This window comes from Argopecten irradians, chromosome 6, assembly GCF_041381155.1.
Source record: "Argopecten irradians isolate NY chromosome 6, Ai_NY, whole genome shotgun sequence".
NCBI lineage: Eukaryota > Metazoa > Mollusca > Bivalvia > Pectinida > Pectinidae > Argopecten > Argopecten irradians.
Window position 1 is genome coordinate 34,295,719 of NC_091139.1, and position 20,404 is coordinate 34,316,122.

The 20,404-nt window shown below is 33.7% G+C and overlaps 2 protein-coding genes and 1 long non-coding RNA gene across 3 annotated transcripts in view; 1 reads left to right on the top strand and 2 right to left on the bottom strand.

Annotated features, from left to right (window-relative positions):
• Positions 1-5,387, top strand: part of LOC138325707 (uncharacterized) — a 15,585-nt gene extending 10,198 nt beyond the window's left edge. Inside the window, exons 2-3 of the long non-coding RNA XR_011208819.1 lie at positions 2,090-2,128; positions 4,768-5,387. This is a non-coding gene — a long non-coding RNA (uncharacterized lncRNA). The remainder of the gene's footprint in view (positions 1-2,089; positions 2,129-4,767) is intronic.
• On the bottom strand, positions 1,189-17,035 carry LOC138325705 (large neutral amino acids transporter small subunit 1-like). The gene is made up of 13 exons (XM_069271540.1): positions 16,195-17,035; positions 13,534-13,614; positions 11,759-11,974; positions 11,175-11,399; positions 9,953-10,078; positions 8,890-8,998; positions 8,456-8,500; positions 6,524-6,647; positions 4,166-4,269; positions 3,481-3,577; positions 2,870-3,016; positions 2,073-2,262; positions 1,189-1,770 (listed from the first exon to the last, which is right to left on the bottom strand). Exons 3-13 carry the CDS (start codon positions 11,955-11,957, stop codon positions 1,712-1,714), a joined length of 1,425 nt encoding a protein of 474 aa, XP_069127641.1. The 5' UTR covers positions 11,958-11,974; positions 13,534-13,614; positions 16,195-17,035; the 3' UTR covers positions 1,189-1,711.
• The window catches only part of LOC138326479 (large neutral amino acids transporter small subunit 1-like), a 16,444-nt gene continuing 13,072 nt past the window's right edge, over positions 17,033-20,404 (bottom strand). The window contains exons 7-8 of the mRNA XM_069272577.1: positions 17,460-17,649; positions 17,033-17,088 (exon numbers count right to left, since the gene is read on the bottom strand). Coding sequence (XP_069128678.1) covers positions 17,033-17,088; positions 17,460-17,649 — 246 coding nt within the window. The remainder of the gene's footprint in view (positions 17,089-17,459; positions 17,650-20,404) is intronic.

Consider the following 20,404-nt stretch of genomic DNA (forward strand, 5'->3'; position numbering starts at 1 on the left):
TAAGCGGTATTGTCTGCAATAACACAAAGGTTTGTATTCTAACTCCAGCAGGTTTTGATTGAGATCTTTTTGCGTAAATCCTAGTGTTATCGTTTCACGGATCAGTTTAATCAAATTCAGAATGGATATATATGCCTGTTGTCTGGGAAGAATGGGCTAGAATGTATTAACTCAACTGATAAATAGTTGTGAGGAGATTTAAATACTCAGGACTCGCTACTGTAACACATGCTGGCTTCGCCTGATTACCCACAGTTATACCTATACACACCTATTGTCGAGATTTAAAAAAAAACTTTATGTATTTGAAATTTACATGTGAATGAGAGGTGGCCGGTTTTAAAGAAGCCGCACTGTGACTGTATTTCAATAAACCTTACAGGTACAGTAGACAGTGTTAATATTCTTGTGCCACAATGCATATTCTCACACATCTTAAGGATGCTTCATTGTTCAAACAGTACATTACAATTAATTTTAAAACTTCAAAGGATGAAACTTAGTTTATTGTTTAAGCTATCTTTGGTGAGGAAACCTTAATAAAAACACGAAATATTAGAATGCAAGAGTTATCGTTCTTTGTTTGAGTAGCTTCAGACTGTGTTTGCCTGGATAAAGAGGGTAGTGAAATGTGTTAAAAACAAGGAAATAAAATAATCTGAATCTGAATCTGAAATGCTCTGTACGTACATGTGTATCAAAAGGTGTAAATACAATTGAAGAAGTTATGCATTACTCGTGAATGCAAACAGGTTACTAACAAAACCTATATACCAAAGAAAATGTTTTAATCGGGCGAACATCTGATTCCAGAAAATTATTATAACAAATAATAAATAATGAAACAAAAAGAGAGATTATTGTAAACGTTAAATAACATACTGCAAACAACTTTATCTTCGCGAGAAAATATCGCGTAATTACGCGAGAGCTCGTACTTAAATTCAAATGTTATGCGAATGATTGTATCTGAAAGAACTAATGTCGATCAAGGACTTTTTCAGTCCTTGGCCGCAAATTTGTGTATTTGCGAAATATACCGAAAGAAGAGAAGATGCGGAATATTGTAACCGCAAAAGGAAAGTGCTTTACAGTAACACAATATACAGTCAAACCTCGACATTTTGAAGTTCAAGGGAAAAAACTTCGACACATCGAGATGGCAAAAGATGGATGCTGATGACCATGTCTATACCATATCTTTTATTATTTAATTTACCTCTTACACAAAAATAAACAATAATAAATTAAACTTTACAACATAGCTGCAGTTGAATTATTGCATTTTGTTTAGACTAAAGGCTTAAGCATACCGATGTTAATGCAAAATCCGGAATGTTTATGTTTCCTCTGGAACGCACACGTTTTTACATTTGATCCATACAATAGTATAAATAATTTGTAAATAGAAAGCGTAAGGTACTTTCCAAGCTAGAGGCACAAATACTTTATGATTTATACCTGATTATATAATTGAACTCAGCTTGTAATACATTTCTGTAAACTTAAATATATTCAAGAGCGGTTAATTTCGCGATTTCCAGGTAAAAAAAAATCGCAATACGATTATTTTAGCAATAAATGTACATGTATTTTTTTGCAGCATAGTTTCATTTATGTAACAATTATTATGCGTTGGGGAATTCGCACTAAAATGTTTCTCGTGATTTTTCTCTCCCGTAAATTTCCATGTTTAAAACAGTACATGTATTTATGTTGTTTCGGTAAATTCACTCAAGAGAACTGCCCGAGTAATCTTCACCATTGATTCTGAAAAAATATTGAATATAACATCTTTTTTAGATAGCCATTGTTGTAAAACAAAATTTAAAAATATACTATTGAATATATTGTTGGATTTTGTCATATAAATTGTTATTTAAATAATTGTGTAAGAACTACTGAATGATAAGAAATTATATTGCTTATAATAACATGATTGCATCGAACATATACAAAAGCTTTCTCCTGGAGCAACTTGCATCTTTATGAGTAAACTTAAAAAACTTACAAAAATATATCTTGGTTATTTGCTATTCCTTACACTATGTGTTTCAAAATAGTTATTTTACCATGCATTTTCTTGTAGATACTCCGTAGACGACTTCCGTGAATTTTGCTAAACTTTGTAAGTACTATCGCAACTACTCCCGTTGAAGCACATATCAATGCCTTGGGTATCACTTCCGGGTCATATATTACCGTGACCATGATCATCGCGCTTATCATAATCAAGTAAAATATGGGAACAAACAATGGCACCTACAACAAACAATGCATAAACAGGTAAAAAATGGGAACAAACAATGGCACCTACATCAAACAATGCATAAACAGGTAAAATATGGGAACAAAAAATGGCACCTACATCAAACAATGCATAAACAGGTAAAAAATGGGAACAAACAATGGCACCTTCATCAAACAATACATAAACAGGTAAAATATGGGTACAAACAATGGCACCTACATCAAACAATACATAAACAGGTAAAATATGGGTACAAACAATGGCACCTACATCAAACAATGCATAAACAGGTAAAATATGGGTACAAACAATGGCACCTACAACAAACAATGCATAAACAGGTAAAATATTGGTACAAACAATGGCATCTACAACAAACAAGGCATAAACAGGTAAAATATGGGTACAAACGATGGCAGCTACAACAAACAATACATAAACAAGCCACATTGATGGGATCATTTTCCTGGCCCGTAAGTCAAAGTCTTCATTAATGATAACATATTATTCAAACTAAATGGAAAGTAACGCTTTTCTGGGTTTTTATTTAACTGATATCTTTTCTACCCTATATACGAATCGGGGAACTTATGCTAGCTAGTACATACACATTTGTACCTTGATGACGTTGACTGGTGTGTGGGTTTTCCTCAACTTGAACAGACCATACACAGCTACCAACCGACTGACCTGCATCAGGATAGTGTAGATCTTCAGTGTGGACAGAAGGCTGCCCAGGGAAAGCATGACCACTCCAAGGCAACCCTGTGATGATACACATGATTCATCATAATTAATAAACTTTGTATGTGTAGAATTCCGCTGACTAATCAGGCGATCGCTATATATTTCACTTCTTTTGACATGTTTTTATACGTTAATATAAGTTTTAAGGTATGATATTTAATGTAAACCAACTAATTTTCACGTGCGAGGGATTTTCCCGATTAGATACCGTGGAAATAAATATCCGCGATATTGTTATGATCATAAGTATACTTGAACACAAGACTTAAACGGCGAAAAAATGATCTCCATGAGAAAGTCGTACCACATAAAAACATTAAAAAACACATAAAGTTTGTTTACATCATATTAATTAAAATTAGAGTATCCAAGTCATTATTTTTGATACTTGATTCATATAACAAACTAAAATGAATACCTGAGTATTAACACGTATTATATATCCCCATATACAGTTGATAGTTACCATCTCCATAACTTACAATTGTGATCATAGCTGGTAGCAATGTTCTTCTGTCTGTGTTCACCATCGAGAGGAATTTTGGGAAATTATCTTCTCTTGCCGCTACGTAAATCATTCTATAAATTAAAGACAAATTAATAAAGATTAATTTTTCTGTGCATTTCTTCTTATCAAATTGTTATAATTTGAAAAAAGAAAAGCCTGTTCCGATGACATTTGACAATTATTTCTGTACCGTTACTTTTATTCGAGAAGATTGAATTTAACAAAATTCGTGGTCTAGTTAACTTTCGCGAACTCAAAATTTTTCTCCTCGCGAATTTTTCTACTCGTAAAATTAAACAACTAAACAACGGATGAACAGTTTATTTGGTCGTTTGATGTACATCAAAATTATCGAATATCGATACATTGTGGTTAATTTGTGACTTTGAAGTTGGTGTCACTCTTTGTGAATGGTCAGGTTTTTTTCTCGCTCAATTTTACTAATGATGTTCAGTAGTCCTGTGGCTATCACGTAACGGAAGAGATAATAATTCTTTTGGAGTATCGACGATGTGAACAAATATACTAAAAAGAATTTAATCGCTGCGAAATGTCGTCAATTAAAGTTATTTACTTATATCAATATGGTCATTTTTAAATTTAAGAACTGTAATTAGCGGTACATATTATATCTTTTACAACAATCTTTGTGTACATACCGACTTGAAGTAAAACAGTTTTGGTTAATATTAGCCGATGTCGATAATACAATACAGGCGATGATTCCCCATTTCAGGAATCCCATACATTGTTCAGCAAATGTCTGAAATCAAAGAGCGGATTTGAAAAGAGACTCGTAGAATTATCGTTATATAAAAGGCTCAGACTTATGTCCCTTTATCGAGATACATAATAGTCTATACTCTTGCCATGCTTAGAAAAAAGGAAAATCAAAAGATGCCAAATGTTCGATCTTATACGGTAAAACTTTCCTAAGACGAATCTGTTTGATACGAATTTTCGTTTACTAAATCCATGGTGTTTGCTCTTGCGTAATTATACTTTTTTGGGGAAATTTATAGAGACTTCGTCTATAACGAATCATTTGTCATGGTCCAAGGGGATTTGTTATAACAAGGTTTTCCTGTTCTTTCATTTGTTTTTTTCTAAATTATGATATGGTAACTTACTTGTTCTTACAGACCCTGTCAGGGCGCGATTGTATAATTGTATAAGGAAATATATTTTGTAATTCCACTCTCTTGTTACCAGTTCTCCCAAGACTAGTATATACTGATGAATATTTCCATTTTACTTTCAGTTTCCCGTTTAATCTATGTTAAACCCGATGGGCAATATCTGGCTATGAACCTCAATCTGGTCAAGCGTATGAATATTCAACGTTTCCGCCGCGTCAATGGCAATGTATTCACTGTATTTTTACGCCTATACATAACGGTCAAATAATTTCAAAAGTGGTTTTAAAGTTGTGCAGTCTATGAAATCTAATAGTATTATCGTGTTGACAAAATCACTTGTATTAAAAAACGTCATGGCATATTTTTCATTTGTTCGCTTGTTTCAAACCGTTTTGTGTTGAACTATATTCAGAAGCTGATGCTATTGCTGTTCCGTCTATTGAACTTGGTGACGTCAACACAAGCGCAAGCGGGAAATTTAAAGGCTATACGTGTATAGTTATGAATTCGAATGATCGTAATGGAAATATAAGTAATAAACTGTTACCAGATTGGTCACCAAGTTGATATGAAGCCAATCCGTCCGAAAGATAAATATTCATGGCGCCCTAACAGGCGCCATTCTATTTATCTTCCTTCCGGATGGGCTTCATATCAACTGTATGTCCAATCTTGTAACAGTTTATTGCTTAATTACCTACTCATAGTAAATAAATGCAACATATGTGCCGTTATTGCAATAACACCGCGGTCATTGTATGTCATCAGTGACGGAGAGGATTTAATCACCACAACGTTGTATCAATATTTGTTGATTTATTAGCATCTGCTTGGCTCTGATTGAAGTACTCGTGTACTTATTTGCTGTAGTTACGAGGCAAAAGGAATCTGTTTCTATTTTTAAATGAATAGATAAAATGATTTATATGGAACTATGGTGCACAAATTTTGACCTTTTCGGTCGCATGTAAGTCATAGTGTCATATAAAGAGGATATTACATAAGTGGCTATGTAAGAGGAATTTTTTAACGAGTTTAATAAATTCCATATTAAGTAGCCAAAAGTGTAAGATTCTATTTATCACATACAATGTATTTAATATAACTAGTATAAGTTCATTTCTATGAGTTGCGAAATCAGGCTTGTACTTTTATCGACACAACCATGCGGCGCCATATTTTGATCATAACGTAATTATTACCTGTGACGTCACAATGGTGTTATTCCATGTGTGTCTTACGGTATATAGGACATGACCGTATGATACAGCTGAACATTATATGATAAAAACGGGTAATTCATATATGATAGATAATAAAGTGATTAAAGGCCTACTACCTTTCCGAAACGGCTTTTAATTTTTAAAATGGGAATGTAAAACAAGATCGATAATTTTGTAGAGTCTTAAAACTTATTAACTTACCGTTAATACTACATTTATCATCACCTTCTGAACGATTTGATTAAATAAAATATTTATTTTCATAACGCGGGTCGTCTTATGTTTCCCGCCGTCGTCGTAAATACCGCGCGGTAGTTGACTATCACTGCGCCAGACGGCAAAACAGCGAATGATTCTCCACTGTTTTCATATACTACGCAGGAAATCTTGCATATGTTTGGTGTCGTAACCTCATTTTAGGTCATCGGTATGCATTTTCTGATGTTATTAATGTTTTTTAAGAAACCTTTATATTTTGCTCCGGAAAGGTAATGGGCCTTTAATGATTATTTCTTAAATCATAAATAATACATATAAGATATCAGTATCTGATACACAAAAATATTGGACAGAATAAAATAATCCACGATTTACATCGTTGATGGAATTTCAATCAACAGACACGTGGAAATCATTGTAACAGAATTTGTGTTACCACAGCAACAGCCAGACCGGAAGTGATCTCCTCTGTTGTGAGGACAGTATAGTATGCCACGTTGACCAATAAATAAGCCACGATGGGAATCAGGTGACCAATCACTATCGCAAGGGGAATATTTCTGAAAGGAAAGAACAGAAAGCCAATAGATTAAAGTAAAGCAAATTTCAAGTTTTCAAAAACTATTAAGTGAATCTTGGTTGGAAGTGGAGAGTTAAGATAAGAACGTTAGCGTTAGAAAACATAATTGCATTAATCTGAAGGGTTTTTTTCATTTTAAAGCAGAATAAATGTTATTAGCCTTGCGATGTTTATGCACAGTTTGTTATCATTTCTTATTTGCTGTATTTATTTCGATATTCGAATATAAGTTTGGTTACGCTGAATAACCTTTACGGAAGTTGGTCATCTAATAGAGTGTCATTATTAATTTTATTAATTATTTACGTCATGTAAAATTTTCAAAATTTGACTTTATACATATATACATTTTTGAAAATCACTAGGGCCCTGTGAGCTTGAATACGACCATATGAAAAAATATATTCAAACATTAACAGCAGCATTTCTAGTTTTTATGAAGCACACATATGTAAAATGGCAACAGGTGTGCCAAAATACCCTGTGATCGACCTATTCAGTAAGCCATTCATTTAATACATCATTAAATTTCCATGTCATGACACTATTTTAATGTTTTGTGGTTTATCGAACAACGATGTTGGACACGATCGATTTCTATCCTCTAGACAAAAACTCGGAGTGAGCACATGAAATTGCTCAAGTCCATCACATCACAGCGTAACAAAAATAATATAGCGGCCAGACGGGGACTCGAAACTGGGTCCTCCGAACACTTGCCAAATGCTCTACCAAATGAGCTACAGTACCTGGCCACCGATATTAGACCCAGTCTATTCACGCTTCACTCATTCCTCCTTTTTCAAATTCTGCGCCTTCGAAGACATGTGGGACACCAAAGTGTAACAGGAGAGGAAAAATATGTAGCGACCAGACCGGAGTTCGAACCTGTGACCTCCTAACACTAACCAGAAGCTTTACTAGGTCACCGATGACCGACTCATCCCGCTACACTAATGTGTTTTCTTGGTAATATACATGACTCAACACAGGTGCAATATATCAATAGATTTTCGTCTCATCAAGTTATTAATCAGTATAATTATCTTATTCGATTCTTTCCATGGTCAAACCTTCAATTAAACTTTTATAAATATTTGATTATCGTGCAGCCAGTAATTTTCACGAAGGTTATTTTGCTGAGCATTGGTGAGGTTGCGAAAACATCAACCACTAATAAGTAATAAGTAATATACTCTGTCTTTGCATATTACAGAGTTAGCTCCCTTGCAGGTAGGTATCGATTGTTACATCATTAGTTTGTGAGCGCAATTCACGTCGTTTTCTCCGAAATGTATGACGTTACGCTCACAAATACATGACGTCACAATCAATACCTACCCGCAAGTGCAGATAACTCTATAATATGCAAATTCGGAATAAGTAATATATAATCATGACGCATTGTATGCTATACAATATTTTGTTTTAAGTATTTATTGTGAAATACATGAAATGGGTCCACGAAAATAAATGGCTACATAGGTTTACAAGTATGTTTTACCAGCGAACCGGATGTTCTGTTGTATTGTAGAACATGTATATTGAAACCTGTTATAAAAGACATCTTTGTACAAAGGTCACTTATCTATAAAGTATATACTCATCAAACACATTTGGTGAAATTTACTGTATCATTGATATCTATATAATAAACACGTGTCTATAAAAGGTAGACTCAGCAACTCCATTTGGTACACCTGTCTATAAAGGGCGCATTTGCGTAAGTCCTTTGGTGTCCTTTATAGAAGAGTTTCACTATATGTTCTTGGCAATTGTATAACTTACCTCTTGGGAGACACGTATTCCTCAAAAGCATACAAAGCGGAATCTCTAAAAATGAAACAAAATAATTAAAAATAAAATTGCGTAACATCAACGGAAATTTTTTTCTGAAAATTAACGCCAACGGCAGTCGTTGATTAGGAATTTATTTATTTCAAACATATTTAATCAGCTTTTATGCAATTACCTCATTGTCAATTAATGTTATAGTGATGACAAATATACCAGATCATGGGTGAAAGGCTTGGTTCCATCATATAGCACATCTTCCACAAGCTAATACAAATTGATATGATAGACATATAAAATTGATTCCCGCGAAAAGTCTTTGAATGCGTGAAGATATTGTAAAACCTCCGGAACCCATACGATCGTTTCGGAAAATTCAACGATAACCCCCAAAAATCAGCTTAAATCTAGAAAAATGTTATACAAACCCTCCTCCATAAGCAAAAATTCCCACGTAAACAGCGAACACGATTCCATTCATGCTAAGATTGTCGACATGGAAGTTGAAAGGATTGCTCAAAGGTACTTCATCGCTTCCTGGAATTATTATTTTTTTAAATAAGTTGAATGCTAAAATTACAGCAGCAAATATACATGACAACAAAATACATATGTAATTTAAACCAGGAATAAGAAGACCGATGTATTGTAATGGATAGCATTCGATATTTACCTCATAGACCTTTGTTGAGGCCCATATGGCGGTATACCTAATGACCGCCGAAGAACGAGCTCATTATTTTAGATAACATCGAAACAAACGTAATAAATTTTATATAAGATATGTAGTCCATTGATGAATGTCACAAGAATTACCGGATGTATATAGGTATGTTAATAACAAGAAGAATGATGGCGATATGACGTCGCTCTGAAGAACTGAACGCTTTGGTAATGACGTCACAGTCGGTATATTGACGAAATGTTTCTAAAAATACAAATACCGAGTTGCATATACTAATAAGCCAATGATGATCGCGGAAAATCGGAGCATTTCTAATATTTTATGAAAAAAACCCGATCTCATATCAAGTATCATCCTCAATACTTCAGGGGTTCCGATAATTTACTATCTCAACAACACATCACAGGAGCCGTACAATGATTGTGACAACACTGTAGTTGACCATGTGGTTTTGAAGTTTGGCGTCGCTCTCAAAAGAAAACTTTTGCTGGTATGTGAGTGGTTCAATTTTTGCTATGAGCTGCCTTAAGATTTACTGAGATAGTCCAGGGGTGCAGACATCGTATGTAATCGGAGCCCCTGGAGTATCGAGGATGATATAGTATATGCTATTACAGATGTGACATATTTTCTTTCTAACGCATTAACAGATGTTGATACCAAAGGGCGTTACCTATTATTCGGGAGAACGAGGAAGGCAGACGATAAATAGTGTGTACGGTACATAATTCCATCGCGCTATAATAATTTAATATTATATGATAGCATATAGATTATTTGCTGTAATAGAACTGATGCTTTTTTACCTTTAGTGATAGACAACAGACCAAATATAACGATCAGCCCGATTGCTATCAGCTTACACGCCAAGAGTACTGACTGCATGACGGCTGAACGTTTGATGCTGTAACTGTTCATGAAGACGTATAACACTAAAAAGATAAAACGTTCATGAATATGTATAACACTGAAAAGATAAACAATAACTGTTCATGAAGATATAACTCTTATAACGTTTGTGCTCTGTCGGCGATGGAACATTTTTAACAGGTTGGTAAAACAAAAAGATCACAACCTTATCGACTTTATCATCTTTAATGTGTCCAAGAAGGACAAAGAGATTTGTTGGTTGTCCAAAACAATGGATCTTCAGCTATTTATTTCTTGGATAAGGAAGTCACCGGTTTGTAAACTCAGACTGTTAATTATGTAAAGTCCAATCCAACAGGTATGATATGCATGTCTGATATCGAGACATAAATTAGTATATTATCAGATCGTACAAGCCTTTTTTTATGAAATTGGCGTCAACAAAAACAGGAATTTATTACTGTATTAGTATTGAAACGCATACCTGATATCCAGTATTTTTCTTATCAAAGCAAAACTTTGCTACTGTATTCATATTGAAATTGTACTTGTTTGATGGATGACATTTGATGTTTTAAATTTTGCTGGTCTAAGTGAAATAGGAATGGAAAAAGATACAGTGTAATTTCCCAAAACCGAACCTTCTCAAAACCGATCACCTCTAGAAACCGAACATGGATGTCATGTACGGAATGAATTCAAAAAGAAGTAAAGCAAAAATGAAAATACGATTTAAATCAACACAACCTTGCTGTACAGATGTCCCTAAGTTTAGACTTACAGTAAGTTTTATACGTACATACAGATCCATACACGTACTTTGAAACCCTGTTTACCGAAGTGGAAGAGACTTCGAAAGAATCATACAAAAATTTGATAGACAATAGAACATTTCATCTTAGACAAAATATTTGAGTATTTCAAGTTTGACTTAATATGGTTGATCTTATTTGATTATTTTCGAATGTCAAAAATTAAAACTAGAAAGTCAAATTAATGAATCCCAATAACGCGATTTAGCTTTAGTTTGATATAAAATTCAGCGAAAATATCACCCTTGTGATAAAGCCGACTATATAGTAGAGTAGATGATAAGTGTTATTTACTTATGATCAAGGTTGCGACTATTCGGAAGAGAAGATGATAAGTATTACTTACTTATGATCAAGGTTGCAATGAGTTTGACTGCTGAGGCTGGGGCCATATCAGAACAGTACGGAAACAAAGGCCGTAGTATATAGGTGGCTGAGGCTAGACCACTCACGGCGATGGACATCGGCCGTAACACAAGGATATGCATCCACAAGAAGACAAAAGACACAGATTCACCAGACGATTCCAGGATAAAGGTATATAATCCTCCCGATTTCCTCACTCGCTGTACTGAAATGAAATAATACCACTGTCATATAGTACCGCACGACTTCAGTTCAGTATCATCAACCTATTTTAAATCCAAAACGGGAAATTAACATTATCAACCGTTTGGTCCCAGTGTAATTAGGTTTCTCTGTTGTTATGTTAATTTTAAATGCTTTAGTTTGAGAACAATATAAACTTATAATGACAATGGAAAAACCTGAAAAAAACTTATTTTAGGGGTGAAGATGATGACTTGATAAGTCATTTGTTTTATTTTACATATATAACATAAACTATTTCCCAGGGATCCTTAAATCAATGCATATACGATTATTCTGATTCTTTTTCATTGTTTTGTGCCCTCGTTCATGTTTCCTCACCTATTTCCATGAAACAGAGTGCCTCTGTCATTGCTATTAACCCACACACACCCCATATGATAAGCGCCAGTCCAGTTGATCCACCACTCCCAGCCAGGATCGGGGACGGACTAATAAAGATTCCGGACCCGATTATGGCCCCGGAAACATAGCTGATACCATCAATCAGACCGAGTTGTTTCTTTAGTTGTATCGCCATTTTGTTGTTTTAGTTTTCTGTGAAATAATAACAATAAGTTAATAACTAACGCTGGAATTCCTAAGTATAAAAAACACTATGAGAAAATAAAATATAACGAAATATTCTTTGGACCGATTTTAAATTGTCATTTTCAAAAATCTTTCTTGGACAAAAGTAATGGAATGAATTAAAGTATCTATAAATATTTACGTATATAACTGTTGATGATCTGTAATCATCAGTCATTTATAGATTCTAGCAGAAAATAAATAAATTGTGTAATACTAAGCAAAACATAAATCATCTTCACAATGTCCTATCTCCTTTAAGGAACAAAACATAATAAACGCAATTATCACTCCTGTTTGGAATCACGTGACTGCAATATTCAGGTTTCTGTTGACGAATTAGGCTGAGTGAAAATAAATCAAGTATCACACAATTTTCACCCTTTTATCAAAACGTGTGGTATATAGAGAACATTACGATCAAACCTTTGTTTTATAATGTAGTTCACATGAAGAAATTCCGCTTTTGTCGTCTTTCGTTCCAGATCTATCTATATATGCAATCTCTTTGGTACACCAAAAGTACTTCTACTTGCTGCTAAAGTTTTCATATAGCTCCTCTTAGAATTTCTATACAAATACATCCAAATTATGATGATCCCATAAGGTATAACGTGGATCCAGTATTAAACACTGTTTTTATATTTTCATATCTATGTCTCTTACCTGAATCAATGTAGGTGCTCAATTATGTTTGTCACTGTCTTCGTTATATGAGTATGTGAACATAGTATGAATGTAATTTTGAATGTGAACATAATATGTATATCGGTGAAGTAAAACTTGACATAAAGTATAATTATAATAAACTTAGATGTTTCTATAATTAAAGGAATACTAGTACACCCATGAATTGATGAATATTTCAAAAGATAAATGTTATAGAACATCAAAAATAACAATCGTTCATACAACATATATAACAATTTGGACATGAACAGAAACTATGTCAGAATGACTGGTGTATGTAACAGTTAGAAAACTATTCTAAACTGAGAAAACAATCTTTAATTGCTAACGACATACAATAATGTGGGTTCAATTTTTAATAGTAAAACGCTACACATATATTGAAATTAATCAGTTACTAATCATAATGAAGATCAATCCCGTAATAAATTTAGCAAAGTTGTAAGTGTGAGAGGGTGGGGAGGGTATGAAAAATATTCTTTCAGAGGTCAAACTAAGACTATTTACTATAATATTGATGCCCGCGGTTCTCCCACTATTTTATAATTATCTTCAATTATCTTCAGCATAGAAACAACATCATATGAACCGATTAACATGTACACTGTACAAAGAGTGTACCTTATGATAGAATTATGACACGACTATGAAATGTCAGTGACTTAGGTACTGCAAGAACTACAATTTTATAAAAAAAAGCACAATCTTTACACTTAATCGTCGAACTATTCGCATCTTTGTGGGTATAACTCATATATACGAAAGCCGATTGGGTTCATTACACTTTGGCGTTACACATTGATACTTAAAAACATGGAAAAAAGAATGATACTCACCTCCCCAAGTCTCGATCACATCAGTCCAGTTACCTGACACTTCACTGACCTGTATGTTGAAAGTGTGGAAGAGCACAGATGCTACCTGTGTTGTTTGTCCAGTAGAAATAAAACAGTATTTATCGACACATCCATTCTTTATACAATGTTAATATATGCTTTATATTCCTTTGAAATGGGACTGTGTGATTGGTATCAAGTCTCATCATAGAACAAACAAGTGTTGTTGGATTGTTTTACTACAATCTGATTAAAATACAGATCCATATAACCACTACATTCAATAGAGGATCTGATAACATTACATATCCTTTCGACGGCCGGCAGGATTCGAACTTGACTCAATTTTGATAGTAGGTTATTACAAATGCCATCTATGAAAGCAGTTTGCATCTAGATTTCGGTTTGATGCCATTTTCACGATGATAACAAACAGTACACACAACAAACAAGCAAAAACAGTCACCGGAAGTCCCCTAAAGGTCACCATGCACGGGTCATGGGAGGCAGAAACCTGCGCGTGGGACTTGTTTTTTTTTTTTTGGAAATCGGTGCTATTTTCCCCTTCCTTTTCCCTTTCTCTCTATTTTCTATTACTTTGATATCTCTTCTATCGTTTAAGATCATCTGCCTGTCTATATTTTGATAATTAAGCTCACAACGACAGGTTTCCGGGCAAACACTAAAATCCGGATTTCAGACCTCAATTTTTGACTTATTTGGGCATGTTCAAAGGTGATTTGTGACGTCACTAATGCAATGACCGCATCAATATTGTCATGCTATATAGGGATGAACATCTCCTTTTCAAAAAACTAGTATTTAGTTTTCAACGGTCTCAGTGGGGCTCCAGAAGGGTGCATGAAATGGGGCAAATGAATAATTACGCATAAATACGTTACGGCCGTCCAAAGGATATGGTGATGTCCGGAATATGGAAAATCTCCCGGTTTTCGAGTCGAAATCATAATAAAACATTGTGTAGACACATTTTATGAAATAAAAATAAGTTTCTAGCCGATTTTGAGTTTTTCTGTATATAGTGATGTCGGAATATGGAAAATCTCCCGGTTTTCGAGTCGAAATCATAATAAAACATTGTGTAGACACATTTTATGAAATAAAAATAAGTTTCTAGCCGATTTTGAGTTTTTCTGTATATGAGGTCAAGTTCGGATGACTTTTTTTCCCACGTGTACTTCAGATCAAATGCATTATTTAACATTGTTATGTCAATTGATAACTCCATTTCGTCCCAGTCAATATTTATATACATTTTCCTTCGTTGCGCTCTTTGAGCGAGATGACTATATACAAGAAAATAATTCCGACAGCTTATTCAAACTACTTCGTCCGTAGTCAAGATTCTGGCAGCAGCAATTTCATTGGCCATTTCAAAAGGTCGTCAGAACGTGACCCCTAATGGGATGTTGTCAGATCCTCTTATCAACGCAGTGATAATAAGGATATGTATTTTAATCAGATTGATTTTACTGCAATCATAAATAAAAGAAGCGTTGGACTAACACAGTCGTCATTTTTTTTTATATATAATCGTATTTTTTGGTATGGCAGGTTATTTTAAATATGTATTTTCATACATATCACATTTTGTATAAGATTGTCCCTTAGCTTATAATGGCCTTCATTGATTTGACAATCATACCGACATACTCACGTGTTAACATGTCATATAGCATGTATCATCCGAAGAATTAATACAGTTGTTTCATCTGTCTATGTGTTAAATGCACGAGGCATTAAATTGTCATACTATTTTAAATTGTGTTTCTTTGATATGTTATTTAACATATTAATTATTACAAAGGCTGATCATAAATTACGAAACCATGCCGAGATGAAAAAGAAAAAATTAAGTTTAATTAATTACTAAACAATTATGAAAGAATTTTCATTAGGAAAAAAGATTTTCACTATTTAAATTCAAATTAACACAAGGGAATTAATTTCTTTTAATTAAAATAAGAAAAGCAGCAGTGAGAAGTGACAGACAACTGTATTTTAACTTTTAATTTCATTTATTCCGGAAATTTCTAAATTACTAATTTTAATGGAGTTGCAGAGTTATGTTTCTTCTTTCTATATTTATATTGATAGTGATATTAGAGACCTAATCTTTTTTTAATTATGATTATAATTTAAATTTATGATTTTGTGATGAACTGAATTATTTTCCTTATCAGCGGAATCTTCAATGCGTTATCATCTAATGTAACGGCGTCAATAACTTAACGTTTTTTCTATGCATAAAAATCATGGAAAAAATAAAGAAAGATCTATTAAAAGGACACTGTGCAATGAGGATGACACCTTCTGAAATAATACTATTGTCTTAAAACTTTCTTCAAATATTAAAGCAAATGGCATATGAGAACCAAACATCCATCAATATTAATAGTCTTAACGACAGTCTTTAATTTTTCTAATTTATAAAAAAATATAAGAATATTATAAATAGATTTAGTCTTATCGTAGTTGATAATGAATATGAACCTAAATAAACCTTGAAATTTGAGTACAATACATATTTATGACGTGTCATACATCTTACTAAATAATATAGTACAATTATTATACAAATATGTCAAATTATTCAGAAAGGAAATATTTCGATCTCCCATAATGCACAACACAACCCACCTACCTGGAAACGGACAAACAGGTCGATGTTTACACTTAATGTTGAGCGCTAAGCAGGAGCAGAAACTTTTATAGACTTTGGCTTGTCTCGGCCAGGAGACAGATTCTTCCTCACAGGAACTAGCACTCAACAGAAAGACGAAAGTGAGTGTCAAGGGAGACGTACGGTAGAAGAAGTATCTTGAATTTGTGTTTATTTCATATGAGGTTTTATGAAACTCGTTTCGATGTTTTAATTTTTGCTCGCTAAAGTTCGCAAAAATAATAAAAATCTTAGACTCGTTTTATAAAATCTCATATGAAATGAGCACTCATGTAAGATCCTATATGCACAGTTTTGTTAGACTACTTGCTATGAGGACGGTATAAAACTATGCTGGCCCCAACAAAGGTCCATGATTGATAGACATGGAAATTTGAAACATTGACACTGAATGGAGCTATACATTACAAGACGCGATTTCAATTAGTATTTGTTTTGATTTAAAATATTATTTGAAATCATATGCGAAATGACTGCACAAAAGGTAACTCAAATTATTTAAAAAAAATGCAACAATGCTAAAATCTGAAGTAGTTTAATTTCTATGTATACAATTGTAATTTGCATGACATATATACATTAAATTGAAAACATTGCAGCGGTCGGCAATACCTCAAGTCCATTTTAATTAACTGAAAAAACATTTATAATAATAATGAGACGGTAATTAATTAAACAAATTCTTGAACGCAGTTATCTTTGCCGTCATTTGAAACAACACAACACAGTTATAAAATTCAGTAACATCACGTTGCTGCGGTTTCCGTTGATGATTTGAATGCTGATGCATTGTAGTTATTCTTTTGTAAATTCACTCAGTAATGCAGAATGACAAAATTTGACGATAGGGCCTGTAACAAAATTAGATGAAATATCAATACATGAATTTGTGCGGTTTGACTTGAAGTCCAAGGGTATACATTACAACATAAACTCTATAAAAATACACGTACATGGAAATTTAAATTTGCGCATTGAAAAAAAAACATCTTTGTGGTAACGGTTGATGTTCAAATGTACGAAACATCTTAATTATTGTCAGATTGAAATGTCACTTCATCAGAATCGAAATAAATATGAGAATAGGTGATTGCAAAAGGAACCATCAACGAATATGTTTTTCAACAAAACTTCAAAAACACAATTATATAGTGGTTTTAAAGGGATTAGGTCTATTTGGTTATGCTCATTTATAATGAAAGATATCATCTGAACATATTACCGTGTATTTTGTAGTAAAATCCTCTGAAAGCAGAGTCTTTTGCCTGGCCAACGCACAAGAGGAGTTTGAGAACGATTCCTAGTGAGATGCAGAGAAGACTGGCCACCACAACCCCCGGGTTATATACTACCGTAGTTACTGTCATAAACAGACTCAGGCACGTGTAGGCTATGGGGATGACTATGGGTAACTGAAATATACAAGTAAATAGGACTAATTTACGCAGCACGTGACAATTTGGAGTGGGACTATTGTTTCTATTGGTGATGGAATGACGTTAAAAGAATATTATATTTATCTCCTTTCAGCAGAAAGATTACAAAAAAGTATCACGTACATGAATTAATTCCATTCCATGCATATTTATATACACTATCATATAAAAATCTGTTGAATATATGTGACGGCGACTGACAAAATGGGCCCAGATGCGGCGATTATGACGTCGGAATAAATGACGTTATAAAGTTACGCACATTTTTTACCGACGTCACCACGTGTATTTGCGGAAACTCTCAATAAACGACGGTTCATTAAGCCCGCATTTGATGTGTAAATTTAACTACCTGTACCATATCAATACATAATATGAAGAGTAGACTGGTGAGTGTCAGGTGATCAGTATATACATGTAGGTACTTTCTAGCAAAATATAAATAGAATAAATAAATATAGCTGTGAATAGACATTAGAAAAAAAAATATTGAGATTGTTTTCCTCTTCATTAGTAGAGATGACAATCAAAGAACAAAGATAAGAGTGAAAAAAACCTGATTTATCTCAATCAGTAGTTAATGCAGTTATTCGACTGAAGCTGTAATATGCAACAAATTATGGGATCCAGACACAATATTTATAAATAAATTTAAGACAGTTCAACATTTTTTGATCGTATCTAGCAATATTGTTTCTCCACGGATATTCTGAAAATTTCACAGGCTTTGCTCTTTCATAAGTTAATAATATTTTGCAATATTTCGTAATATATTTAAAATAAAAGATCGAAAATAAAAGCCGTAAAAGTCACTGAAATTATACCGAATACATTGATATACATGTAGCAAAAATATCACGAGTGCGGAAACTTAAAATGCAAACAACGGGATGTTGTTTAAAAGCAGAATAAAGGCAAGAAAATTGTGTTAGACGTATTCCTTCAGAGGACAAGGATGCAGATTTCATCATCCGATAATACAGGTGTTTAGCTCTATAAATATTCTTTTCCTTGCATGTATACATATGTAATTCTAGTAGAGAGAGAGAGAGAGGGAGAGAGAGAGAGAGAGAGAGAGAGAGAGATTCTATAAGTTAAGTTTCTGATCAGTGTAGAAAGAAGATGTCTATTTTCTTGTAGAACTTTGCGACGATGATAATAAGGATCCGGTTAACATCTAGAAACGATTCATGTGACAGTAATACAGTATTTATAGTGGACGTCCGTATAGTTCAGTACTTATACTTTGGTCATAACCCCTTCCGATAAAACTTAAGATGTACTCCCAGCATGGATTTTAGCCATTTTTGCTTGGCCTCCGGCCGGGCAACAGCGGGCCGGTGGTCGGGGCTCTCAGACACACAGCATCACAGACGTACCCGAAGAGACATCGGGGACGTACCCGAAGAGAGTCGAAGTTAAAATCTCTCTGGTGTCCCGTAGAATTTCATAATCGGCCACATATCCTTCACATATTCGTTTAAGCATCGTCCGATATCCGGCCAGGCCTGGTACAACTATCCTTCGTTGTCCGTAAGATACTCGGGTAATGATAATTGGCCCATTAGCAGTATATATTTCAATTCAATTCAATTCAATTTTATTGCTTCTTACATCCACATAAAATGGATCGATAGCAAAACATACATGTATATAACACACAGTAGATCAAAGCAACAACTTATCAAGCCAGCTTTCCTCAGTTCAAATGACTTTGAAAGAAAGAGGCCTAAATCCTGTAGAAGTTTTAGATCATTAGAAGACAAGAGTCGTATAAAATTTTCAAAATCTGTTAGATGGTGGTTAATTATATCTTTATGACTATTAAAGAAAATTGTTCTCATAGTAGAGTTAACGGAACACTTAAAAATGAAGTGAATGTTTGGTCCAATAGACCTCTATAGTGATTTATTGGAAACTGTGGTGTGTGTTTAAATTGATATAAACTGTTACTAATTCTCAGACCCCTCTGTTTGAAACATGTTTTGCGTCTTTTTCTTTTCAATCGTGCTTATTGCAATATCTAGAGACCCTGTCTACATCTTATTTGCTTTTTACATATATATAAAATAAACATAAAGTAGAACTCTAATAACTAGGTTTCATTCTTGAGTTGTCTAGCAGATATATAGCAAGGAAACGGTCTGAAATGTAAATGCGATCACTAGTTTTTTGAAATTCGATCCCTCCATCCACAGGTTTTTGTTTTAAGTGCCATATTGGGTCAGTATTACTAAATTCAGTAGCATGTATATATGAATAGATGTGTCTGTCTATCTACATGATATAAAACAAAAAATTTCTGGTTCACAATTTTAAGGCCCACTACCTTTGTGAAACAAAAAATAAAAAAGTTTCTTAAAAACAATAATACTATTCGAAAAGGTATATAAATGGTCTAAGAGGATGTTATTACACCGATCAAATGCGAGATTCCCTTGCATAAACTACATTAACAGTGAAGATTCATTTCGCTGTTTTGCCGTCTGGCGCAGTGATAATCAACCGACGCGCGGTAATTAGGACGACGGCGGGAAACATCAAACGACCCGCGTTATGAAAATAAGCATTTAATTTATTTCAATAAATTGTTAAGAATGTGATAGTAAGTGTATTATTAACGGTAAGTTAATAACTTTTGTGACACTATAAAATTATCAATTTCGTTTTGCATTCCCAATAAAAGATGTTTCGGAAATGTAGTGGCCCTTTAAGAACTTGTTAGTATTCG

Excerpts from the sequence above, each read along its gene's own strand:
- LOC138325705 (XM_069271540.1), bottom strand. The coding sequence starts at position 11,957 with ATGGCGATACAACTAAAGAAACAACTCGGTCTGATTGATGGTATCAGC. Across the intron at positions 8,999-9,952 it reads TCTGTTGTCTATCACTAAAG|GAAGCGATGAAGTACCTTTG; the intron begins GTAAAAAAGCAT and ends TAATAATTCCAG. Across the intron at positions 3,578-4,165 it reads AACTGTTTTACTTCAAGTCG|AATGATTTACGTAGCGGCAA; the intron begins GTATGTACACAA and ends TTTAATTTATAG.